This window comes from Mauremys reevesii, linkage group 10 (genome assembly GCF_016161935.1).
Source record: "Mauremys reevesii isolate NIE-2019 linkage group 10, ASM1616193v1, whole genome shotgun sequence".
Taxonomy (NCBI): Eukaryota; Metazoa; Chordata; order Testudines; family Geoemydidae; genus Mauremys; species Mauremys reevesii.
The window spans coordinates 31,946,899-31,974,677 of NC_052632.1; the positions used below are offsets into that span (position 1 = coordinate 31,946,899).

Consider the following 27,779-nt stretch of genomic DNA (forward strand, 5'->3'; position numbering starts at 1 on the left):
ACATACTGTTCAACCATTCAGTGTTTCGTTTTGATTATATGTAAAAGTAACTCTGCTTTGAGTAACTTGTTTGAGCATGCAACACTTATGTGCCTAGAATTTCACGGTGGCATGCAATGCAAGTAAAAAATTAAAAAATGTTATGGTCTAAAAATGGTTTCATGTTTAAACTGATACTAATAACTTTGCATTTGTTTGTCAAGAATGCTACATCACATATCTTTAGGATGTTGTAATGGCTTAAGAATTTGAGATACAGAAGAAGTGATCTTCCCTTCTTTTTATGGTGGCGCACACATCACAGCAAAACTTGCTGCAAATCAAGTAAACAAATTGCAGGTGACGTATACCATTCTATTTATAGATCAATTCAGCTGTGCAGTTCATTATAAGCTTGTGAAGAAGTCAATTCCACTTAGTTTCATACATCTAACAAAAAGGATTTTTAAAAGTACAAACTGAATATCCTGCATAAGCACAAAGTGCATATCCTGCTACATCACCCTGACTTTTCAATAGGTACTTTAAATCCAATCTGCCAGCACTCAATGCAGGGGACTAAGGAATTACACTGACTTGGTTAACACCACAAATATAACAAAATTATAGAAAATATTATTTAAAGTCAAAGACTCACCAACTCTTCCAGACTTAACAATGTACCATTGTCCTGTGTGTTACAGAAGAATGGTGCGGATGCACTTTCACAGCCCACCACTCTGACACATAATTTACCAGACAAATTTTCAGGCCAAAATGGAAGACACTGGGAGGAAAAAGTCAAACAAAGGACACATGTAACATGATGATAATTCAGCTTTATTGTTATAAATATTTGTTAATGACAAATATGGATTAGTCTTTCAGATACTCTCCCTCCATACCCCCGACATCCAGGAGTACACATTTACACTGTCACTTACTAAGTTACTCCATCTATGATGATCTAAAAACCTTACATCAGACTGCCTACTGAATTTTCTTCATTAATTTGACAAACACCTCAGCCTGATTTAACAAAATTATGAGTATGTGTTTCTAAATATTTTACCTTACACAGAATCATCTGTCTGTTTTAGAAACATCTAAAGCAAGAAAAACAAAGAATACCTCTGAAGATGAGAAATAATTCCAGTTATGAGAGCCATTAGACTTGATTTCTCCAACTTCCAGCTCCAGAGAAGAATTGTTTGCTATGGTGTAGAATGGAGTTAAGGTAACTATCCTGGTGAGATTAAAACTACTCATTTTGATGCTAACTCCAACCTGTTGAATGAAAGTAACTTGGTTAAAAACTCAGCCCATTTCTCCATGGTATTTTCATCTGCTTGACATAAATAAAACAAGTGGAAAAGTAAACCTTTCTGTGATCCCATACAGTTATTCCTTCTACATATTTATTATCCTATTAACAGCAATACTCAAAGGCCTCAACAGTAGTAGGACCAGTGCTAGAGACTACACAAACTCCAAGGAACAGAGACTGTACCTCCAAAGAAGTGTGTGATATACCCAATACAATGGACACAGATTATTTTAGCAGTGGTATTTTATATTCACTTAGAGAAGGGAAACCCAAGGAGAATAAAATTACTGCAATAAAGACATGAGATAAACATGGCTTGATCAACATGGGAGGGAGTGGGGGAAGGTCAGACTTTCAAAATGCTGTTGGGAGAAAAGTGACAGGCTTTGGACTTAGCCCAGATGAACAGACCAAGAGATGAAAAAATGGAAAATAACCAGGGGTCAATCTGGCCTTAACAGAACGGGGGCGGGGGGGTGGTTCTGAAGGGCCATTAAAAAAGGGATTAAGTGGTTTTGGTTTGATGGGAAAGATAAAGTTTATCTTTAAAAGGAAATGTTTGTAGTCTCCCTATAAATATATGTTTCCATTTTGCCCCGAGGATGGTTATTTCAATATCTGCAAACAAGGTAATGTTATTTAGTTTCCTGATTTTTTTTTTTAAGATAACCACTGTATATAGTCTGAATCTGATATTTCAAAGACTGACAAACAAAATTAAGTGTATATGTACTATTAATTATTTGTGTATTTATTATTTGTAGCACCTAGGAGTCCCAGTCACGAACCAGGATTCCCTGTAGTAGGCACTGTACAAATGAATCAAGTATTTACAACTTGATCATCTGTGTCTCTAACTTATCTGAGATGGCATGTCCATCTTTGAAAAGGTAAACCTCACCATGTCCAAATATTTAAACATCTTTTTTCATAAACTAGGCCTAAATCCCCAGGTGGCCCAACTACTGGCCACCAAACATCAAACTATGTGGTATTATGCATACTAGTGTGATAATGTTAATAAACCAATGTACCCTAGAAGAAATATCAAATTGGCTTTTGTTAAACTTATTTGTATCAAATTACTATACTAAACAAATACAGAAAGTAGGTCTTACCAGATAGTCCCTGTCGTTGCCTGGGCACTTCACACATCCGTAACTTCCTACAGTATCAAGGGAGAAGCTAGTGGACCATGAACTAGTTGAAATACATAATTGGATCTACAGAAGAAAAAGCATTTTTATGTAAATTTAAAAAAAACTTAAAGAGTTCATATGATGATAGCAAGATTATCCATACTGTATTATATTAAACATCTAGCCCAACTGTGTAATGGCACCAACGCCTAGGTCTTAAGCTTTTGAAAATCCCACCTGTGATGTATTACTAGCAAAGTCACCCAGTTTCACTGCTGCAATTCCAGCTAGCTGGGTTCCTAAAACCGCAAAGTACTCAGGCTCTGGCAAAGAGGTTCACTACATCAGAAGATAGGTGATCAATAGAAGAAAACACAAAACCAAATATGCCATCTGCCCTAGTAGCCCTTAGTGACCACAGCATGTAGATAAAGAGGGAGAAGAAAATATATAAATGATTATGGTCTCTATTTAAAGGTCAGGGTAATAACCAAAAGATGCTGTCCAGACCAGTCTTCACTTATTGCTGACAATTTAAAGATGCAATGTCCAGGACTAAAGGCCTACATAATCCAAAAAAAATATGAAAAAAAAGAGTAATACTAACAAATTGTTTCATTTATTTTGTCACAGAAACACTTTTTTTTTTTTTTTTTTTTTAAAGATCATGACTAACATATTTAACAGAATGTACCCTCAGACAAGGAACTAATGGGATGTTCATCACCCAAACCCCTTTGCCTAGCGAACTTCTGTTAAATTGACTGACTATAAACAGCTGTGAGAGAAACAATAGCCTTAAAAATCAAAAGCAAGCAACTATCTCACCTGTCCACCCTCCCACTTAATATACTTCTCTTCAAATCTAATAAATAAGAAATCAAATAGAAGCTTTTATTGCCTTCTGATGGCTCAAAACCCCATAATAAGATACAATTTCCTCTTCAAAATTACAACTCTATTTATTATCATTTTTGTACATACAACATTAGCACTGCTTCACATTTTCCAACATTTTGTATTTCCTTTTTTTAAAAAGTTGAACTCCAGATTATATCAGCAGCAAAGAATCCTGTGGCACCTTATAGACTAACAGATGTTTTGGAGCATGAGCTTTCGTGGGTGAATACCCACTTCGTATTCACCCATGAAAGCTCATGCTCCAAAACGTCTGTTAGTCTATAAGGTGCCACAGGATTCTTTGCTGCTTTTACAGATCCAGACTAACACGGCTACCCCTGTGATACAGATTATATCAGTGCAGGATGAACTAATGCTACGCTGCCTGTACAAGTTGCTCCCGTGTTTCCCCAACCTTCCCGAGATTTTGGGAAGAGAAAGAGGCAAGACAGAAATAAACTAGTGTTTCTCTTCCCAAAAGGAGAGCTAAATTTAAACAAAACCACAAAAATACAGATGTTATATTGACAGATTTTTTTAAACAAGTATTGATACTGAAGCAGGGTAAGAATTTCAAGGCCAAGCATGAATAATGTCAAAAGTTAAATAATTCCTCACTTGAGGATATTTTAAAAGAAATTAGGTAGCATACCTTGTTTTTACTAAAAATGTTCCTTTTCTTAAAGGAAAACAGGATAGTGTCCCTGTAATCTGCTGGGTGTTTCACATGTATATCTTCAGCACGATACTGCAGAACCCGGGAAGTCTTATTGATTATCCAATAAGGACTGAACACAGACAGGATCATACGGCTACCAACTCGCCTAACATGTATATAGACATCTATTGTCATCGTATCTGTGGAATTGGCGGTAAAACACACAGGAAAAAATTCTGGCAGCCCATCATGGACTCTAAAATGTCCATTCCAGTTTTTACCCTGATATTTTATCAGAACTAACTCCATTATTTCCCCACTGATTCTTGAGTGAAGAACATCTGCAGCACTCCCTTCTAGCAACTCATGCGCTTCTGCGGTTCCCTAAAATAAAACAAACAATTTTTAAGAGGTTTACTGGTAAGAACTATACAGTATTGAACAGCGGTTACTACAAAAAGAGTGCAATAGCTTATATTCCACTTTAAGTCTTACCTGTTCACTTGACCTTAGAGTTTCCACTAAGGGATATCTTTGATTACAGACACACAGTACAGGGCCATCATGACTGCCCACTGTACACAGGAAGCCTTAAGAATTCAGGGACAAGCCAATATATTACAGCATAATGATTAATCATCATATTATTTCAAACATTCTCTTAATAGCTATATTTGTCTAAAGCAGGGTTTCTCAAACAGGGGTCGCCGCTTGTGTAGGGAAAGCCCTTGGCGGGCTGGGCCGGTGTGTTTACCTGCCCCGTCTGCAGGTCCGGCCGATTGTGGTTCCCACTGGCTGCGGATCGCTGCTCCGGGCCAATGGGAGCTGCTGGAAGCGGCGCGGGCTGAGGGACGTACTGGCCGCCGCTTCCAGCGGCTCCCATTGGCCCGGAGCAGCGATCCGCAGCCAGTGGGAGCCACGATCGGCCGGACCTGCAAACTGGACAAGTAAACACACCGGCCCGGCCCGCCAGGGGCTTTCCCTACACAAGCAGCGACCCCTGTTTGAGAAACCCTGGTCTAAAGTCCAAACTCAGTGTTTCAGAATTCAGTATGGCCGATGGAGAAAAGACACTTACAAATTTAATCTGGTTTCAAAACCTAAACAGATCAAACTGTCAACAAGGGGATTCTTATACAGCCCCTTTCATTCAGCTATTTCACAGTTAAAGAGGTATTTTACAGGTATCACAGTAGCTAAATTAACTTGCCTCAAGTTACACATAAAACCCATGGCAGATCTGCGAGCTAACTAGGTCTTTTCCTCCAACTACTAGATCAAACAAGTTTAGTTTCACAAATTGAGAGCTATTTGTTTCTGTGAGAGGATCCCCTGCCTGGGGACAACAATTGTTCTTCACTTTTCTCTCCATATGGTATTACACTCCTGTTACAATTTTGGATCCAAGCATGACCTTCCAGTCAACCTGTCACAAGTTTTTCGAGAGAAATTACTCTAGCAACCAGTTCTACATACAAAGGTTTTTTTAGTAACTACCATGATTAACTATATAAACAACTTAATTGGACAAATTTGTGGCACATCCATGATCCAGGAGCTCTCTCAGAAACCCAGTTTATTGTCTGATAATTACCTGTCCATCCAAAGACTCTCCTAGTTTGGGACTAATATAGTAGTGGTATTCTGTAGTAGTATTCTGAAGCCCTAAAATGGGCCTATGGTGATCAGATGCAATTAATGCATTTTACCTCTCATAAATGAAGCCAGGACACACAAATCAGCTGGCGATACCAGAAACAAACACTAACAAGTGCTCTTCAATGCCTCAGAAATGTGTGCGATGAACACCAGGTTGCTTCTTGGTCAATCAGGGGATAAATACCAATTTTCTTTAGGCCAGGAGACTGAAACACCTCACAGCAGTCATTTTAGGCTGTCTACTGCTGTACAAAAGCTTAAGAGGATTTCATTCTTTCAGAGGTCTTAATCTCTTACAAAACAAAAAACAAAAACAATTCAAGACCAAATTTTCTTACTTCTGCAATATTTTTGCTACAGAGCTAAAAGTATTTGGGTGGTTTTTTGGGTGGGCTTTTTCTTGTTTGTTTGGGTTTTTGGGAAGGAGAGCACATGAGTGCACAGTGGATTGGGGGAAAAAGGATGGGAGGTTATTGTCCTACTATTCTTTATGGAAGTCTGTCCTCCTCTGATGTGATACTGGAAATGCTTTTCCATGTCATCTCATCAAGAAAGTGGGGAAGGGGAAATTATCAAGAAAGTCACTAAATTCTTCACATTTCTAGCCAAGTTAAAATGTTATAGATGGCCATCATGAAGACCTAAATTAACAGCCAGGAAAAAAAAAATCTGGTGTCCATCAGTTTTGACATTTAGCAATATGGTTCTCCTTGGCACTAAACTAAGGTACAAGTGGGGAACAATGTCCTTGTATGAACAATATTTGATCCTCTAGAAAAACCTGGTCCCTAACCCTTGTTACTCCTGGTGGATGGCAACACAACAACTTCAACTGTCTCTGGGTACTAAGTCTCACCATGCAAGAGCACTCAGACTGACTTGGGATGAAGGAAGACTCCAGCTTACATCCCTTGCCCTAGAATCCAAGAGCCAATGTAGTCCATAGAATATATAACTTAATATCTTCTGTTTATAGATGGAAATCATTGAATGTTTTCCTTAACTTTATTTTAAAAAGTCACAATTGCTTAAATTCCATACCTCAAGTAAATATCTCAAAGAGTATGGCAGAAGATTCCTCAAAGTGAGCGTTGGGTAAAGATGGATAATGTAGGCTGGATCCCAGTCCTCCCCGGACGTTGCAATAAAGTTTAGTTGATCAGGAACAGCAATTGTTGTGACTATTAGAGGCAAGAAGCTTACTTCGGTAGAAGGGCATTGTAACATACATCTCACTTCACTGCTTCTATGAAGCTCTTCTCTCCAGGCAATATAAGTTGTGGATTCTTTAAACTGACCTTCTAAGATCCCTGTTGGTTGAATAAATAGACGACACCTACATGGAGTGGGGGGGAAAACAAAAACCACCAATAGAGCCTTCACAAACACATTTAATTTTAGACGAAACTTAAATAGAATAACCTAATCACACCGAGTAACCGAAAAGCTCTGAAATCCCAAACTGTTTAACCCTTTATGCAATGAAAAATAGTGCACTAGGATTATCAGAAAGAATAATGTAATCAACCACGTTCCTGGACATTCATAGACAACCTTATTAACAGTATGAGAAATATTTATAATAAGATGATCAATCCTTTAGTGTTTGTAACCTGGATGAAAACAAGATGTTGCAGGAGAATGAATGCAGGAGAATTCTATATTAGACCTTGTCCTAATAGATAAAGAGGAACTGATCACAGAAAAAATGGGTACTCACCTTCTCATAACTGTTGTTTTTCAAGATGTGTTGTTCATGTCCATTCCAATCATGTGTGCGTGTACCGCGTGTGCGGTTGTCACAAACTTTTTCCCTTAGCAGCTCCCGTCAGATAGGCTAGGGAGCCCCCTGGAGTATCGCCTTCATGGCGCTCAATATATGACCCTGCCGACCCAACCCCCCTTCAGTTTCTTCTTGTCTGCTACTCCAACAGAGGGGAAGGCGGGTGGGTATTGGAATAGATGTGAACACATCTCAAAGAACAGTTACGAAAAGGTGAGTAACCGTTTTTTCTTCTTTGAGTGCTTGTTCATGTCAATTCCAAACAGGTGATTCTCAAACTCTCCTCAGAGGTGCAGTTGGAGTTAAGGAATCACTGACTGGAGAACCGCACTGCTGAAGCTGCATCCTCTCTGGCATGCCGGGTGATGGCATAGTGGGTGGTAAACATGTGCACAGAAGACCAGGTTGCCACTCTGCAGATCTCCTGGATGGGCACCTGGGCCAGGAGGGTGGCTGATGAGGCTTATGCTCTTGTTGAGTGGGCTGTAATCGCCAGGGCTGGGACCTAGGCCAGCTCGCAGCAGGTATGGATACAGTCCGTGATCCAGTAAGAGATGCATTGTGAAAAGATCGGACGTTCCTTCATCTGGTCTGCCACCGCTATGACCAGTTGATTCAACTTCCTAATGGCTTTGTGCACTCGATGTAGAATGCTAGTGTTCTCCCGACATTTGGGAGTGAAGCCTCTGCTCCTGCGCACTAGCATGTGGCTTGGGATAGAAGACTGGCAGAAAGATATCTTGGTCAATGTGGAACTGAGACACCACCTTGGGCAGGAAAGCTGGATGAGGCCTGAGTTGTACTTTATCCTTATGGAAGACCGTGTAGGGAGCGTCAGAGATTAGTGTAACTCAGACACCCTCCTGGCTGATGTGATGGCAACCAGGAATGCCACCTTCCACGAGAGGTACAGAAGGGAGCATGTTGCCAGTAGTTCAAACGGGGCCCCCATTAATCTGGAGAGGACCAGATGGAGATCCCAAGCAGGTACCAGTGGTCACAAATGCAAAGTGCCCCAGCTCTCCTGGGTGGAATGCCAAAATGGCCGTAAAGTGCACCCTGATGGATGAACCTGCCAACCCTCGCTGTTTCAGGTGTAATATATACTCAAGCATGAGTGGTATAGATGCTTAAAGGGGCTGCGTGGGGCACTACTCACACCACCATGAGAACCTTTTCCACTTAGCTATGTAAGTGGCTCTGATGGAAGGTTTCCTGCTACCAAGCAGTACCTCCCTCACCTGTACCAAGCACTGGAGCTCCATAGGGCTTACCCATGAAACTTCCAAGCCATGAGGTGGAGGGACTGGAGGTCCAGGTGAAGGAGGCAACCATGGTCATGTGTGATCAGATTGGGGTTGAACGGCAGTGCGATCGGGGTGTCCACTGACAGTTCCAGAAGCATAGTGTACCAATGTTGGCATGGCCATGCTGGGGCCAGCAGAATCACTTCTGCTTTGTCTCTGCAGATCTTGAGGAGCACCTTGTGGATGAGTGGGATCGGCGGGAAGGCATACATGAGGCAGCCTCCCCAGGGAAGCATGAACATGTCCGAGATGGAGCCCGGGCTGTGTTTCTGGAAAGAACAGAATGTTGGGCACTTCCTGTTGCTCTTGGTGGCAAAGAGATCTACCTGAGGAAATCCCCACCTTTGGAAGATGGAATGTATGATGTCCGGACAGTTGGACCACTCATGGTCGTGAAACGACCTGCTGAAATGGTCTGCAAGCTCATTCCACCCTTCTGGGAGATAGGGTTGCTTCAGCTCCCTGGAGCAGGTCTATCCTTAGGTGACTCGGAAGGAAAGCGTCCCAAGGTCACCGATCTAGATCTTCTGGAAGGGGTACCCGGGGCCTGATGGTAAGTCCAGTGGGTCCAAAAATGCCATTGCGCAGGGGGTTGCCACTGTGGCTGCCAAGCCACATGCACGTCCCTTTGGCACCTGCTCAACCTGTGCTGACTGCACCTCGAATAGCAGAAGTCTCTATCAGAGAGTCTTAAGAATCCAAGGGCAAAGACCATGGCTGTGCTCAGGCCCCATGTGTCAGCCATCGGTGCTGCAAGGAAGAAGCAGGGGACCGGCACCACGACGATCTTGCCGATGACCGGTGCTGCCTGTCGTGATGGCAATCGGCTTCTGCACTCTGGTTCTGCTTGTGAGAGTATTATGGATCGGTGCCAATGCGTGCTTGGTGCCAGGAAGATGGAGCACTGCGCCCCCAGTGCCAGGCATGTTCCCACTGAACATGGTGCTGGAGAATGATGTGGCAATGGTGATCAGGAGTGGTGCCGGGCATGATGCCAGTCCAGTGACTGAGAGCGCTGCATCATTGCAGGCTTGCCGCTGGACGGTGCCAGTCTCACCGGTACCAGAGGCTTGTCCTTGATGTCCGGGGTGGAAGGTGGCTCCAATACCTCCACCTGGCCGTGCCCTGCTGGAGAGTCACTTCGTGCCAGACAATGGTGCCTTCTGGGGCGCCGGGCTTGATGGCACCGACTCATGCTGCCTGGGAGCCGGGTCTTTGCGCGGATGCTGGAAAGTGTCCCCTGGCAGTCCGGGAGTTCTGTGAGGGAAGCGTACTCTCTCAAGCTTTTTGCAATTGTGAGGCACCAGAGAAGTGGAGCAGTGCTGGGGCGCTGCACCTTTTTGCGGTGCCGGGGATCACCAGTGCCGAGGGTCTCCTGCAGTAGAGTCCTTCCTCAGCACCAAATTGTAGACAGACACCGGAGCGCCCTGCACTGAGGAGCTCAGTCCCGAGCCTTGGCGGTCCATGAGAAGCTGCCTCAAATGGAAAACCCACTCCTTGTTGGTCCTGGGTTTAAACACCCTGCAAATCTTGCAATGCTCAGACTGATATGTTTCCCCCGGACACCTAAGACAAGAGTCATAGGGGTCACTGTTTGGCATAGATTTGTGGCATATACTGCAAGCCTTAAAGCCGTGGGCTCGCAGCATGCCCCAGAGCCCCCAAAACGGTGAAGAGGTGAAAACTATCCTGCTCACACCCTCTATAGTAATGAAACTACAACTACACTAAGGCCTGGTCTACACTAGGGTGGGGGGTCGAACTAAGGTACGCGACTTATTCGCGTAGCTGAAGTCGAACTACCTTAGTTCGAACTACTCACCCATCCAGACGCCGCGGGATCGAAGTCCGCGGCTCCCACGTCGACTCCGCCACCGCCGTTCACGGTGGTGGAGTTCCGGAGTCGACGGGAGCGCATTCTGAGTTCGAACTATCGCGTCTAGATTAGACGCGATAGTTCGAACTCCGAGAAGTCAAACTCTACGCGTCGACCCAGCGGGTAAGTATAGACCTACCCTAACACTACAACTAACAACTACAAAACAATAAACCGAGAAGAAGAACAAGTAACTAGGCAAAGGGAGCACTTTCAAAGCAAGCGAGACATAGTTCCAGTGCCGCCATGGACAATAAGAAGGAACTGAAGGGGGGGGGTCACATCAGCAAGGTGATATATTGAGCACCATGAAGGCGCCACTCCAGGGCACTCCCTAGCCAACCCGACAGAAGCTGCTAAGGGAAAAAGTTTCCAACAACCGTGCACGTGGCATGAGCACACCTGATTGGAATCAACATGAACAAGCACTCAAAGAAGAACTAAAAATTAATGGTAGCTTACATACAAGTCATCATGAGTCGATCACATTTATAACATGCAAGCAGAATAAAGTCCAGACCAGTAATATGTATACTTGGTTCTTTAAGAGTGTCAATTTCACAAAGTTGAAAACAATTATGAGCCCAATCACCTGGGAGGAAGAGTTTAATCAGAAAAATGTGCATAATAATTGGCAATCAATTAAGAACACCTTACTAGACACCCAAAAAGCCACAATCCCGCAACTGAGGAAGAAGGCAGTGTTGGCAATAAACTGACCTGGTTTAGAGGGAAAAGGAAGGCAACTGTTAAAAAAAAATACAGCAAAGGGAAGAAAGAGGAAGCTGATAGTAACGAATATAAAGCAGAAGTTAGGAATTGTAGAAAGTTGATCAAGAAAGCCAAGGGATAGATACAAGGAAAAAAATCTATGGCCAGCTGAGTTAAGTATAATAAGGAGTTTTTTAAATATATTAGGCACAACAAGAATCCCAACAATGGTATGGGCCCATTATTAGATGGAAATGATAGAATCATCAATAATAATGCAGAAAAGGTAGACGTGTTAAATAAATATTTCTGTTCTGTATCTGGGGACTAAACATGATATAGCCTCATCAGGGAATGGTAACACTCTCTCCATTCCACTAGTACCTCTGGAGGATGTTAAACAGCAGCTACTAAAGTTACACATTTTTGCACCCAACAGTTTTTAAAGAGCTGGGTGAGGAGCTCACTGGACCATTAACACTGATTTTTAACATGTCTTGGAGCACTGGGGACAGAAGATTGGAAGAAAGCTAATGTGCCAACTTTTCAAAAGGTCTAATCGGATGAAGTGGCTAAGTAGACACCCTTCAGCTTGACATCAATCCTGGGGAAGATATTGGAGCAGCTGATAGGGCAATCCAATAAAGAACTGAAGGAGGATAATGTAGTTAATGCAAATCAGCATGGGTTTATGGATACTAGATCCTGTCAAACTAACCTGATATCTTTTTTTGATGAGATGACAAGTTTGGTTGATTAAGATAATAATGTTTATTTAACGGACTTCTATAAAATGTTTGACTTGATACCATGTGGCATTTTCTTACAAAACCAGAACAATATAAAATTAACATAACACACATTAAACAGATTAAAACCTGGCTAATTGATAGGTCTCAAAATATAATTGTAAATGGGAACTCGTCATTGAATATGTCTGTGTTCAGTGGGGTCCCACAGGGACTGGTTCTTGGCTCTATGCTATTGAACATTTTTATTGAGGACCTGGAAGGAAACTTAACATCATCACTGATACAATTTGCAGATGACACAAAAATTGGGGCAGCCGTAAATATTGAAGAGAACAGGCCACTGATTCAGAGTGATCTAGGTCACTCGGTAAACTGGATGCAAGCAAATGTATGTTTACATTTAGCTGTATTAAAACATACATCTGGGAAACAAAGAACATAGTCGATATGTACAGGATTGGGGATACTACTCTGGCAAGCAGTGACTCTAAAAAAAGATTTTGCAGTTGAGATAGGTAATCAGCTTAACATGAGATCCCAGTGAGACACTGTGGGCAAAAGTAATAATGTGATTCTGGGATGCTTAGAATCTATGAACGCTAAATTTTGTAAAGCCAATAGAAACTGATGGGTTAAACTGAGTCCTTATGAGACACAAAATGCAGTTTATTTCTAATTAGGTCTGACTCGGATTCCACTGTTTAATTTTGGTTTAGCCTTTGATTCTTTGGATACATCATTCATCTTGATGAGTGTTTCACCAGACACAGGACGACAGAAGGTTAAATGAACTGTGACACCTGGAGACCTCAACGAAAATATGGACATTGGAGACTCAGATGAGAACCTATCTGCCCCTGCCAAAACCATCTGTCACCTTTTGAAATTTCTGCTTAAGTAAGGCTCACAGATCTAATATCCCATCAGTTTTAGACCAGAATTTCACTGACATGCAAGTGTTTAGAAGCTTCTACATTCTCTCAAGTCTCAAAGCACTGAAATTCATAACAAACATCAACAACTGAATATAAACACATTGTAAGTAAGATACACTATAAAGGAAAAAAAAGGAGTTAAAAATTGGGGAGGAGAAAGTAAACAATAGAAATAATAAACAATGATTCAAAAATACAACCTAAAAAGACAAAATGTTTCAATGAAAAAGCATGTAAATGCTATACCATCCCTACCAAAGATAATGGATTGACTTTATCCCTGGATCTTAGAAAATCTCCTCTCATTGCTCGTTATTTCAGGTCAGATGTATAAAAAAAGTTAGATTTGCAAATGCAGTTATGATTAGGCAAATGGTGTAATTGTTCACACAATATGACTAATAACCATGGTTGTGTTCGTGCAATACAAGTAACTGCACAAATGTAAACTGCGACCATTTGGAGAGGCCATTTGCTCTTCATGACTACTATTTTGGGGGCTTTTTAAAAAATGCACTTTTGTCAATTCAATCATGACAAAAGCCCAGCACAAGATGAGTATGAGTGGTACCTAGTAAGACTAATGGACTGAGTTGGCAAAAAAAAAATTGATTCAAATAATGGTAATTTCACATCACACATTTTAAGATTTGGCATAACAGAATAAGCGTACCTGTATGAATCTAAAGGAACATGGAATTCCTCTTCAGGCTTAGATACTCCTATTGGCTCCAGCAGTCTAACATCGCTGACAAACTTGTAGATTGTAAATGGGACAGAGAAATGATTCTTGATCTATGATAAAAACGAATATGTCTCATTAAATATATTTCACAAATTTCAAAAAGAAAATATGAACTATACATCATGTACAAAAAAAATTAGTAAATTTAATTAAGATGCTCCTTTGCAAACTGAAACTTACAAAGATTTATAATAATAATATATGGAGATACCTATCTCATAGAACTGGAAGGGATCCTGAAAGGTCATTGAGTCCAGCCCTCTGCCTTCACTAGCAGGACCAAGCACTGATTTTGCCCCAGATCCCTAAGAGGCCCCCTCAAGGATTGAACTCACAACCCTAGGTTTAGCAGGTTTAGCAAACCACTGAGCTATCCCTCCCACCTCAGAAAGTAACATTTGTCCTCAGAAAGTAACTAATGTGTACATAAACCAAAAAAAGCAATGTGAAACATCAAAACACCACCACCACAATCATGCTACTTTGCAGCTACTCAATTAACATTATTATTTGCTTGGAAGAAAACATTTCAATATGTAATTGTACTGCAAGATGCAAACATATAGCTTAGAGCTACAGGAGAGCCAGTTTAAGCCACAATTTAATAACTACCATCTTTAAAGGGAATGTAGCCAAGGTATCACTTCTATCCATTATAGGTATTCAACATAAAACAGATTTTTATACTGGCATATGCATACAATGTCTCCATTCAAATCCTATTACACATTTAAAATTACAATCTCAAATGTAAATTTAAAACAATACTACTTACATTTATAAAATAATTGCTTTTATTTTATATGTCTGTGTTTGCCCTTTGCTGAGAATAATCTCAAAATATATTAAGAAAAAAGGAAACCCAAGTTACTCTCCAGAAGTAAACAAACTCTAAGCAGTGGCCTTGAGCTTATTTAACTTTATGCATTTTATTATAGATTTTACCTGCAGAGGAGACCGTATGGTAATAACTTTATTTCCTTCTGTTGCATCTATCTGTACCAGAACAGAGTCCGAGTGGTCGACAAGAGGAGTTCGCACGCTGTGCAGTCGTCGGCCTGGTTTTGCTATAGGGATGTTTGCCACTTCTGAATATCCTAGAGGCGCTGTTTTATAAAACAACACTGATATGTGATTCTGCAAACTTACAAAACAAATCATTACCATTTTCAAGCAAGCATGCAATGCCAGCCCCTTAATACAATTACCCCATAGCCTCCAACATAAGAAACCTCAGAGGTTGTGTTTCTGGCCCACAATAACTAGAAAATGGTTAATCAGAAGTGAAAATTAAAAGTAAGTTTTAAGTCAATAGTGCTTGGGAAAACCAAGTATGATACCACCAGTCTCTAAAATGGATCCTTGCTAGATAATGGATATAGGCACCCTCAGCTATTTGTTAGGTGAATGAATTGAAGTCTTTCACACAGAAGCAACTCAAGATTCTTAATAAGGAGGAGATGGGGGAATGCCAGTATAGTAGGAATTACACTATCGTACTCCCTCCAAGGAACTGACCAGCACAACTTGCCATGTGGGAACTCCTGACTATTCCAAAGAGATTGAATCTAGCTATATAAAGTGAGTGGTGACAGGTAGATCTCCATTGGGGAGGTCAGCAGGCCAGCTGGGTTGCAGTCGCATCAGCTCACAAGCTCTCCTAGTTCTCCGAAGGAGTAGCAAGATGTTCTACCTGCCTGTGCTTCTTATTAACCTTTAGCTCTATTATTAAGGAAGTAAAGGAAAAGAGACTTGAATTTTCCCCACTCCTCTTTTCCCAGCACCCAAGTCAGTGTTACAAGAAATTGACTATGGAGTGGCAACCCTGGCTCAAGGAAACATCCAGCAGGGCAAGAGTAAAGACACTTGCTAGCTGGCGGCTAGCAGTTGTCTCCAGGTTGAACAAGGAAATTCAGTGGTTAAGTTTGACCACATGGTACTTGGCCCATGGACTATCCTAGTAACTCTCCCCTGAATCTCTTCACCAAGCACAATTTCTACCAACAGTTATCCCTTGCACACTACCTAAGCTCAAAGCGAACAGGCAGCTCTCTTGACGGTATAATGCGGACAGCTTTCCTCGATGCAGAGGTTCCAAAACTGAATATTCCAGTTCCAATTTCTGACCAATTCCTACATCATGAATATCTTCTTTTAAGGTTGAACCAACCACTCGAAGATTGATGGTAGGATGCACTTTGAGAGGGACACCCAGTGCATTTTTCACTGTAAAAGGAGCCCTATCTTTTAAAGAATAATCAAAAGTGGAGGCAGTCCCTTCAGAAAATGCCTGTAAAAAAGTACAATGATAAGATTTTTGAAGGATAGTTGTCATGATAAAATAAAACATCTTAACCAGTTAACATAAAAACATCCATACACAATACTACCTTCTTTACAGAAGCAACAGTATATACTGTATATCACAAAGTATGTGCTTTTGGAATGATTGTATAAAAGCAATATTCAGTATTTTGAAGTAATCTGCTATTACATACATTAATATACGAGTAATTTTCACCACGCTAAAACGTATTATAACTTATATGATCATTGTTAATTTATGAATAAGAAGTCTGATATAATTACCACCTAAATAGATAAACCCAATTTATATTTATTTAGTAAAGTATTAATGAGAAATATCCATAGAACAGAACATCTTCTGGGACATGAACAAGCATGTTCTACTTCCTCAAGAGTAAGAGGAAAATACAATAGAAGTTTAGCACACTGGTGGGCTGCAGAGGCTTGCATTAAATTTAAAAAGGCCAACAGTTAGCAAGTATCCATTTTCCCCCCCAAGTATGCCTATTGAAAGGCAACCCTATAATGAAGAGACATGGGACCATGATCATGCATCATGAGGAAGGGCTGCTTCTATTGTACCAATTCAGATTAAGTTACAAGACTCCCACTCAATCATTTCCCTCCCCCATTTTCTCCCTTTTGAAGTCCTATGTCAGCACCTTCATTTTCATAGTCAAGAGAGCAGCTGGCTTCTATCTGAACAAGTCAAACTCACTTTTTAATAGCTAGAAGGATCAACTGTATAGCAAAAAGAACAATTCACCCCATCACGGAAGACAGAAAATGAGTGAGTGTACTCTCAACCTGATTGGCCGAGCAGAACACTACTAATAAGAATTCAGGACTGGCCACAAACAAAATTAATTCACAAGTCCCGTATTTATTGAAATTACCTTGGCTAAATTATTGAAAACAGCAAGACAACATTTGGATATTGTTATGTTCATTGTATCCTTTGAAGAGATGTTAACTGCAGTTTGTGCTTCAGGAAGAACAACAAAATCATCCCCAGGTATCAAACTTTTATCTTGTATAGGGTTAGACTTTATCTAAAGGGAAAAAACAGCATTAAATCTTCTCTTTTTCTACGTTTAAAAGTATGAACACAAACTGTTTCTCCAAATTTATTGTAGGTAGCTTTATGCAGGTTTGCAATTTTCTCTTAAAACCATACTTCACAAATGTGTTGAGAAATTATTAGCCAATTCCTTTAATATGATCTTGTATGCATAATTGATTTCATATCCACCAACATTAAAAGTCAACATAGCACTGTTTTCTGCACTTTCATTCAGGAAAATAATCCAATGGCTTTTAGCTGTTAACATAAGTAAGGCTAAGAGTTTTTCCACTACCACCAATATTCAGGCTCTCGCATCTCAAGTGGTAATTGCATTCATTTCCAAGATGTCTAAATTAGTACTTAGCTCTTCTCTTCACCTTTCTCGTATCATTATCAGCTGGGCCTCTCTCTTTTGAAGATGCCTCCTTAGGCTCCAGGATCTTGTTAGCAGTACAAAGAGGTAAGCTCCCCTGAAGTGCTTTTCTGCTGCCTTCCCTATGTCTCAGACTAGGGGAGAGTTCTCCTTGAGAGATGCCTCACCTTTTTGTCCTAAAGTGGTTTTTAGTATCATCACTAAAAGTATTTTAGTATCATCACTGCGTGATACTGATTTTTTTTATTACTTTGTCCTCCTTCAGTTTTTATTAGTTTTTAGCTTTGACTAGTTCTTTGTTATGCTCTTATTTTATTTATTTATTTATTTTTTTAACTTGAATACCCAGGGTCCCAAAATCCATCAGAAACTGGAAGAGGCTGTAAAAATTCTCTCTCATACTAAAACACCAGTTTTATTCAGAATTTCCAAGTGCAAATCTTATTTAAAAAATGGGATACAATCTGCCTATGGGGGACAAAGATTTATTGGAATCCAAAACCAGTACCAGGTGAGAGCTCTTTAAAGTACCGGGCTGTTACTTTGAAGTGCACTTAGGCTCACTGCAATATCCACAAAGGCAGCATTTTCTCCACCTAGGCCTAACAGCAACCCTAAGAAGTGTGGATAATTACAATTCCCCCTCTACACAAGATGTTTTTAATCACTAGTTAGCAGTGACTATTATCTTGGAAAGTTCTCCTGAAAGCTTGTGTTGCCCCTCTTGTCAGTAAGAAGCATTTAGTATCATGTACAAGGAAGAGGTTATTATATTTAGTTTGAAGGCAGCCTCCTTGAGAATTCCGCAAATAATATTCAGCATTTTCAACCCTGACAGGTCTGTCTACACGGCAATTAGACATCTACCAGTTAGGCTGTGCCAGTTGACTCTGGCTTGTGGGGATGCAGCTGTTGGCTGTTCCATTGCAGTCTAGACTTCCAGGCTCAGGCTACAGCCCAAACTATGGGACCCTCCCATCTCACAGGATCCTAGAGCCTCGACTCCAGCCCGAGCCAAGAAGGCTACAGTGTGACTAAACAGCCCTGCACCTCGGGTTAGCTGGCACAGGCTAACCATGGGCTTTTAAATTGCAGTGTACACATACCCTCAGTCAAAGGGGACAGTATCTGGAAGGTCATGGGTCAATATCTTAATGCATCAACATGTTAAAAAAATTGTATATTGACAATGAATATTTCATATATTTTCTGTTATGTTTCCATACTTCAAGTTTTAAATTCCATGGTTTCCTTCCTCCATCAATTCGTTCAATAAGAGGCTCCCACACTGCATAAGTTTCATTGTAATAATGAACCTGAAAGAAAATTAAAATTGGGTTGGAAAGCAAAGCATATTGTTAGATCACTCCTTATAGTAGTTATAATATTACCATGTCATGAAAGCATATGCATTTCTTCTAACTCAGAATTTCATATAATGGTTCTTTCATTGGGTTTAATATTAACTATTATAAAAACAGACCTTTTTAATGTGTTTAATGAATATCTTTTATTAAAAACAGATATAACAGACTGCACACCAAGCTTAGTTTCCTTACCTTTCATAGCACTAGACTTCTTTCTCAATCTATCACTTAGAAATTGTAACTAGCTCTAAATCTGACTTTGCCTGGACATTCTGATAATTCAAGTTAATCTATTAGTCAATTCCCAATTCATTAATGTAACCACTGTCCTCTCCCACAGCAGCAGTGGGCAGCATCTGGAGATGCAGAAGTCTCAACAGTGTGAGCAGTTCTTGGCTCTGTGAGCTGTTTGGTGGCGTTGGGAATTGACCACAAGGTGGGGATGTGTGAGGAAAGGGATTAGAGCATTAGGTAATAGATAGACCCCTGCCAGCACATTCACAATCCTGAACTACAGGGATATCTAGTGTATAGCTCATTAACATGTGTCCACTAACAAGTTAATGGATTTTCTCACCTTCCCCAGCAACAGGGACCCATTCCTCCCACTTGGACAGCACCAGAGAGGATCGAATAACCGTGTAGGGTCTTGATGACTTCCCAACCCCATGTGGGACTCAACACCCTCCCCCAGAGAGAGTTCATCAGAAGGAGTTCTGGTGATAGATAATATTTTAAACACTAGCCAACCATGAGATAGATGCAGTACCTGTTGGTAGTCTGTGGCTACAAGTATACTACAAGCTAGGGGTGTGATTCCCAACTTGCATAGACATACTCACACCAGCCCTCATTGAGCTAGCCTGATAAAAACAGCAATATAGCCGCAGTAGCACAGGCAGCATCAGCAAGAGCCAACTGCCCACAGTATGTACACATCGGGTTCAGACAGGCTGGTACTCAGGCTGGCTAGCCTGCGCTGCTGCTGCCATGGCTACACTACTAGTTTCAATGCCCTAGTTCGATGAGCGCTAGAGCGCCTATGTCAACAGGAGTGAGAATCACACCGCTAGCTCACAGTGTAGACACAGCCTGTATGGAGAAGAGGAAGTACATGAAGCATGATCACGCAAACTCAAGATCATCTTTTCCACAGAGATTAAGAGGGATGGGGTTCATCACTAAGATCCCAAAGGATATGCAAAAATGTTAAAGAAGTAGAGAGGCAGACACTTGTTATTTGATAGGGATTTTTTAATTGTTTACATTTTTGGAAACAAGCTATGCACACACTGATAAGACTATGAAGCCACATTACATTGTAATGGTTTCTCCTGTCTGCTGCCCCTCCTTCTCTCCCTGTTATCAGTTCTTACACTGATTGTATTATCTCTAATGCAACTAGCTTCTTGGGAGTATTGACTGAATATGTATGCATTTTTACAGCACTAGTACAATGCTAGCCCAATAGTTATTGAGCACTTTAAGCACTACTACATATAAATCAAACAACAATTGTCTTTTAGCATTTCAAAACATTTGTCTGCCTGTAACAATTTTAATTTGGAAGCATGAATTGACCCCACTTACCTCCAGTGGGAAGTCAGCAGTGGCACCCAACAGGGAAGACCAGTTTTTAAGTGTTCCTGAAAATGCTGATTCTATTAATAATAAAGGAACAGTACGATGTCCCAGACCACATTCCAAGGTGATTTGAACTGATTTCACATCCACGCCAAAATTCTCATTTTTCAGAGCTTGCTCACTGTCCGTGAAAGTTTCAGTTGCTTCCGTCGCTACATCAACACCAAGGAACCAAGCATTGCACTGGTTAATGGGTTTCACATCCCACAAGTTTCCTGAATCACTTGTTGTCCCTTTGGAATCTTCTTCCTTGGCCTTTGGTTTTATGGCAGCCATTATAGTCATCACAGTATTCAAAATGATTGGTGAAATCTTTAAGAATAAAGAGAATCTCATTTGTAGCTTACTTTTTTTTTATTTTACATGTAAGCCAGATGGAAAACAATTGGACATTGAAGATATACCCCAAAAGTGTGGTACCTGTTATAGGTTATCCACCATCACATAGATAAGGCATGTATCTGATTACACTAACAAGTAACAACTTAAATTCAGAGCCCCAAAATGGCCATCTTGCATAAGTGTCTCCCACCTATATTTCCTAAAATCCTCACTAGTTTTCCCACACTGGAGCTGTAATAGTATTCTTGATGCTCTAACTCAAAGTCCTAATCTACTTACTGTTCTGCACAGCAAGCATATATTTTAACAATATTCTGATATATTCAGTGAACATCACCTTTGCTAAAATACTACCTATTTTCTTGTTTAAGCATCAATATTTATGTTATACACAAAATATTTATTTAAAAAACTAAACCTGTTATGTGGTACGGGTACATAATCTACAGAACTTCAACCCAAAGTTAATTTTGGAGGCAAGCCACCAACATTCTTATTGTCAAGACTTGCTAAGAGTGGTGAAACCTGACTTACTGTAATATACCATATGTGCCAGTTTCCCTGATATAATTGGAACACACATTATATAAAAATGGAGCTTTAGCAGTAATGTCAAGTGAAGATTCTTATTGTAGCTATCCTTAAATTACTGATTAAGCCATTAAGTGAAAGGTATTTTTTCAACTGTTAATGCTTCATTCTAAGAATTATCAAATTATACCATTTGCAGAGAAGTAATTGTGCATAAATTTCAAGCAACTATCAACTTACGTTACAGATGTAGTTCTTGCACCCAGTAATAGGGCAAAATATGTTTTAAAAATAGGAAAAACCAATTGTGAAACCAAAAAGACTGGCTGGAGACTCAGGAAAAAACGGTACTATCTGATTTTTTTTTTTTAAACTGACCAGATTTCACTCTACCCGAGTATATATTAATACTAATTAATACTTCAGTACACTCTATTTTAAAATACTTCTGAACTATCAGTGCTTGTTCATAGTGGTATTACCAAAATGTTTTGACATCCACACCACAATTACACATAAAATGTTGATGGTCTAAATTGGAAACTTTGGATAGCAATAAAAAAAAACATTAAAATTTTTATCTGATTAATGTAATTGCTTTTTCTAAGTCAATGTCTAACAATATTACTAACCTTTATAATAAGTTGTTCTATTGTCACTGCCATATTTTGTACTCCTGAAACATGCGTCATATTCTCCACAACCAAAGAACAAGGCTGTAATACCTGAAGGGAGTATTTGAATTTATGGTTATGAAAAATTAATTCCCAGCGTCCACCTTTTAAAAATGTTTCCCCCCCACATCTTTCTAATTAACGGCCAAAGGGACTTAACACTTGGCAAAAAGCACAGAGCTATGCAGCTGTTACAGGGGAATAATCTGCCTGGAGGCAGGAGCTCCAGTAGTTGTGCATCAGATACTCTCCTGTGAGCAAGAGGACTGAAGGGCAGGGAGTGGACAGAGCTGACCAGATTCCTGGGGTGAGTAAGCTACTTCCTGAAAAGAGGTTAAACAAGTTACTCCCCACACTCTCAGCAAAAGAGAGCAGGAGCCCAGTGGACTTCCACAGTACTACTTCTGGAGTAATGCTGTTGCCAGTTGCCCATACTCACGGCTAGGGTGACCAGACAGCAAATGTGAAAAATCAGGACAGGGGGTGGGGGGTAATAGGAGCCTATATAAGAAAAAGACCCAAAAATCGGGACTGTCCCTATAAAATTGGGACATCTGGTCACCTTAACTCAAGGCTAACCCTACAGGCTCAAATCTAACCCATAATATGAAGTCAACAGTTTTCTATTAAATATTCTTAACTCATCATTATTAAGTTACCTTTAGTTTCCTAGCTACAATATGTTCTTGCTATCATCAATTTCTGCTTTATGCTCAAGCCTTAGCTCACAAGCTTTTGGTAAAACAGATTTTTAAATAGAAAACGACTATATAATCAGTGTCTTCTCCAGGAAGAAATCTTTCACTGAACATGCTTATGCTCCATAGTTTTACAACTTTTTCTGTAATATTTCTATTTGAGATCTGGGATTTGAAGTAGAACTTTCCCTTTTCCTTGGGGGATGGGGAAGGAAGGGCAGAAGCAACTAGAGAGGTGGCTTATGGAGCTCAGACATGTTGGCCTGTGAGCAAATAGAATGAAATGGAGCTGGGGAAAAGGGGGTTAACAGTATATTTGTACAAATCAGAAAGAACACGCCACCCATACCAACTTGATGTTTTAATTATAAGTGGCCTCTCTCCATATGCAATATTGACACAAAACTGATACCAGCAGAGGTGCTGAAGCTGCAGCTTCTTTGATTTAAGATGAAGGGAATTATCAGAGCATCCTCTAGGTGATCCCATCACTTTTTGACCAAAATATCCCAAATCAGTTATCTCTTCAGGGCACAGTACAATTGCTCTGCCTCGCCCCCTGCCTCCCCTTACACATCTCTTCATGTTATCCTGGAACTGAGCTGGACTTTTTGGGGCGGGCGGGCGCAAAGGGGGAGGCGCAACTGATTAAAGGCTATATGAACCAACAGTTCTGTGTCTAGTTTCCTCTGAAGCATGCTGATAGTTTTCTTACAGTGGTGATATTCTCGTCCTGCTTTTCTCTGAGGAAAGCACAGGCCAGCACTTTTACATCCTTCACTTGAGCTGTCATCCTTTGTACAAGCTTATCAGATGATAAAGAGAAATCACACTGGAATGAAGCTTTTAAGGCAGGAGCATCAGCCTTGGTCAAATTGGCAACAAATACAATTTCTGGGTCCAGGATCACTGCTTTTACTGTCATGTTTGGCCGTAAGGAACCCTCTGGGCAAAAAGAAAAAAAGGACTGAGACATACTTGTATTCCATCTTAAATTACATCATTAGAAATGCTATCCAACAATTACTTTATGATGGATTAAGAAGGGTTGTGATTTTATACAGTAGAAAAAAAAATCTAAAGAAACCTGTTCCTAGTTTCTGATCCAAAGCAGGACTTCATGAAGGTTTTCCTCAAATTATGACACCTTATGTTGTGACTTGGTTTCATCACAGCCATTTACTAGAACCCTGTGTGTCTTATAAACAATACACTGCATAATCCACCAGTAGCGAGAAAAAGGAGCTGTACATGAAAAGGCTTGTTGAAAACAGTGGGAGCCAGGGTATACTACAGATGTAAAGTGATCACTTAGGCCCCCAAAAAACCAAAAACAAAAACAAAAAAAAACCCACTACCAACAAAAAACCCACCCACAACTGACTACAAAGCTACTGTAAACATCTACTTGTAGTTCCTAATATTAAAAATTACTCAACCTCCTATTTCCAAGTCTTTATGAATAAATTTCTCAGAAAGAGGTCTCTTTACAGAACACGACGTTCTCCAGCATGCTCCCCTACAAGAGGTTATACTGAAGTTAGAGAGATGCCTTGTGATACCATAAGTAAAAGGAAAACAAATAATTGCTTTAGATGAAAAGCTTCAACACTGAATTTTTGCAGTATTAGTCATGATACAGCCTGAATTCCTGACCCCTGCCCTATGAACAGAAAGAAATTAATCATATTAGACCACAGCTGTTCTGAAAAACAAATTGCATCTTTTTCTTATTTAATCATATTGCAGTGTTGGAGCCTTACAATTCTACCAGCCAGGGGAAGGTAGGTAGGGTTTGGATTTTTAACTAAAAATCCCCCCAAATTTTCAAACTAGGGAACTCAGTGTTGTTCTCAAGTCTTTTTTAGCCAAGGAGGATTTTTACACTCCAAAAGCATATATGTAAGATCAAATGCTCTTTGTAACCTGCTTTTAAAGTGTGCTGTTTCTCTCTTCACTTTCTTGCTTTCTTAAAAGCAGAGAACTATGCTTAGACTAATGGTCCCTATAACAGTATGATAATTTAAGTGTGCTTCCTTTGAATATTTAAGTGTTTTTTTCAGTGCCTACAGATATACAGCAACTGCTGGGTGAAAAAAAATAGATATGCAAGTTATTTTTACAAAATTTACTGTAACAGGGAAAAATACTTCTAGTGTCACTGTAGAAATTGATCTCAGCCTATTAAGATCTCTGGAGAACATACCCCTAGGTGTTCCAAGAGTTAGATAAGATTACTGTTCAGTTCAGTATGATCTCTGGCACTTTAACTGACCATATTTATCTTCACTTTGGGGGCTTAACACTGCCCTTTGATATACTGTTCCACACAACTTCAAAAAATATCAGCAAGTTATGTGATTCTGGATGTTCCTTTCCCCCAGAGACTCTTTAAAAAGCCAGATACATTTTTACAAACCTTTTTCATGTTTGGGCTTTCCAGGGGCATGCTTTAACTGAACCTGAGTAGATCTTTCAGCTGAAGCTGTTGGCATGGATTTAATAAAGAAGTCTGCTACTGTTAGCAGGAACTCCACACTGGCGCACACATAAAGCTTATCAAGGATAGCAACTACTTCAATCCCATTTGTATCTTGCTTGTAGTTTATATCAATCATATAATTATCTATCTTGCCACATTTCTTGTCAATCATTCTGAAAAATAATAAATTTAAAAAGTATTATTTTAAATGAACTTTTATAGCATTAGAAGAACTTGGATAGAGAAGGGGAGTGGAAATGGAATGCATTCTTTCTCCTCAAGGTCACTTATTTCAATATATCTCAGCTCAAAAGTAATGAATTCCTTTTGTGTTCAATAAGCAAAGAAACTAAGGGACAAGTATGAATTCTGTTTTACAGTCATACAAACGTAGTCTAGTGTATTTTATTACACTATATCAGTTTTTGAAATGTTGTGACAGGGAATGTGAATCAAGTTTTTAAGTAAACAAAACAACCTAGGTCTAAACGGAGTTCAACTTGAGCCAGCAATTCCAAGCTTTATGAAAGTTCCAGAGATCCAGGTCTCCTATTTACTTCTCTTTCCATGTCTGGCAGCTCTATTTTGACATTTGTCCATGCTATTAATTCCACGGCTCAGCAAATATATACAACAGACATTATACCTAACGTTTATTTATAAAATTTCAGTAAAGCTGCTAACGCCAAGATTCCTCTCAAAAGTAATTTACAAGGGATACCACTTTCACTGCAGCTCTTCATTTGCGATGCATTCAACTAACCTCGCAGTTACTTTCTGAATCCCTTCTCTGAGATCATCCAGGGTACACGTCTTGAGTTTAATATTAACATCCATTGAACCATCTGAAAACATCTTCCCTGATGATGCCATGAGATGTAGTCTGAGTTCACCAAGGCGTAAATTGTCACTATGCAGTGAAAGCAGGGACTGCTACAAAAACAGTGGGAAACATTAATTATGGGGAATGGAAAAACAGGGAACGGAAGATTAACATAAGCGTATTTCTGCTTATGTTAGAGATTGAATGTACTTTATGATTTGGTTATGAGAGAAGTAAGTTATACTTAATTTAGATGAGATTAGAGCATGGGTGAGAGCAACTAAGGCTGAGATGCTGAACTGCATCATCTGAGTCAGCTGAATTACAGAGACAGTTTTGTGTCGTCAGCAGACTGAAAATAAGCCTCTTGACTCAATTCCTTAGCTGCGTACATGTCCACACACACCATCAGGTGCGACTGAAAGACATCCTACAGAAGAAGATCTCTTTGCCAAGAAAAGCAGTTGCTCACAACTGCTGAGGGGAGAAAAGAAACCAACTTAACGGCAGCCTCATTCAGTACTGTAGTCCCTAGATGAATTAACACCATCTCATGATCAACAATATCAAAAGTGATCTATATCCACTACCAGGAGAGATAACTGACCAATAGAACCAAAATTGTCTTTGTCACAAAGCCAGTCTATATCCCACCTGACAAAGTATAGAAAGTCAGGTATAGATCATTCTTTTAGGGTAAATATTTGCTTTATATACTATGGGCATTTTTTAGTGTTTTCTTTAACTACTTTAAAAAGTATGAACAATAAAGACTTTGACAGCAATGCATCTGATCCTTCTGAAGCCTATACTATGAATTTCTCATCTGTTCTATTTGTCCTGTGGCAAATGGGCAAGAACGCAACTGCGGAATCTCCAAACTGCACCAAGTATACATGGGAAGGATGACAGCAAGGAAGAAAAAAAAAAGTAACCTGGTGTGATCTATCATGCTCAATTAACTGAAGTTTGTAAGCAACAAAAACTGGTATTTTGGCTGTAACTACAGCTACCATGACAAATCATGTCAGGCTTGCCAAGGCCCTGATTATTATGGTACCATTCCAAGCCCACTAAACATTTAATAGTTAAGTCGATCCCAATCTCAAACAACTTTTCTTAGCACCTTTTATCAAACTCCATTTATGATTCAAGAATTGTGGTAATAATTATGTGCATCATTGTTACCTTTAGGATATTTTATTTGTACTAGGTCACTGCTGGGAACAAATAGAATTGGAAATTAAGCGTAAATGAAAGTAGGTCTTTTGGTTTGCTTTTTAACTGTTTTTTCTGGCAATTCTAATTCTGCTATTTCTGTTTCAGAAGCTTCTGGTTTTGGTACTACTACAAGCTTTCAGAAATCAAATGATGCATTATGGTTTCTTTCATTTAAAAATTAGTGAGGAAAAATCTACTTTAATCCATGAAAGAGTAAACTATACTTTTGGAACGATTCACTGTATATTATTATAACTGATTTTATGCTAGTAGTTTATTAAGTTCAATTCCACACAAACCAGTGATGGGGGGGAGGAGAAATTTACATTCTATCTGAAAATTTGGGATATTACACAGTACATTTGAGGAAGCTCAGATATCAAGCGAGTGAAGAATGGAATTCATTCTGAATAATTAACAAGAGTGTGATTCAGGTACATCATATAGCTACAACACATGTGATTCGTGTCACATCAGTCA

General features: G+C 39.8%; 1 protein-coding gene across 2 annotated transcripts in view; it reads right to left on the reverse strand.

The window, feature by feature from the left end:
• Positions 1 to 27,779, reverse strand: part of VPS13C (vacuolar protein sorting 13 homolog C) — a 192,156-nt gene that overhangs the window by 49,937 nt on the left and 114,440 nt on the right. For both annotated transcript variants that reach the window (XM_039491026.1, XM_039491025.1), the window contains exons 48-62: positions 26,019 to 26,188; positions 25,193 to 25,428; positions 23,489 to 23,718; positions 22,034 to 22,126; positions 20,475 to 20,840; positions 18,744 to 18,833; positions 16,975 to 17,130; positions 15,797 to 16,061; positions 14,717 to 14,877; positions 13,700 to 13,821; positions 6,704 to 6,998; positions 3,998 to 4,387; positions 2,425 to 2,529; positions 1,111 to 1,266; positions 638 to 766 (exon numbers count right to left, since the gene is read on the reverse strand). In XM_039491026.1, coding sequence (XP_039346960.1) covers positions 638 to 766; positions 1,111 to 1,266; positions 2,425 to 2,529; positions 3,998 to 4,387; positions 6,704 to 6,998; positions 13,700 to 13,821; positions 14,717 to 14,877; positions 15,797 to 16,061; positions 16,975 to 17,130; positions 18,744 to 18,833; positions 20,475 to 20,840; positions 22,034 to 22,126; positions 23,489 to 23,718; positions 25,193 to 25,428; positions 26,019 to 26,188 — 2,964 coding nt within the window. The remainder of the gene's footprint in view (positions 1 to 637; positions 767 to 1,110; positions 1,267 to 2,424; positions 2,530 to 3,997; positions 4,388 to 6,703; positions 6,999 to 13,699; positions 13,822 to 14,716; positions 14,878 to 15,796; positions 16,062 to 16,974; positions 17,131 to 18,743; positions 18,834 to 20,474; positions 20,841 to 22,033; positions 22,127 to 23,488; positions 23,719 to 25,192; positions 25,429 to 26,018; positions 26,189 to 27,779) is intronic.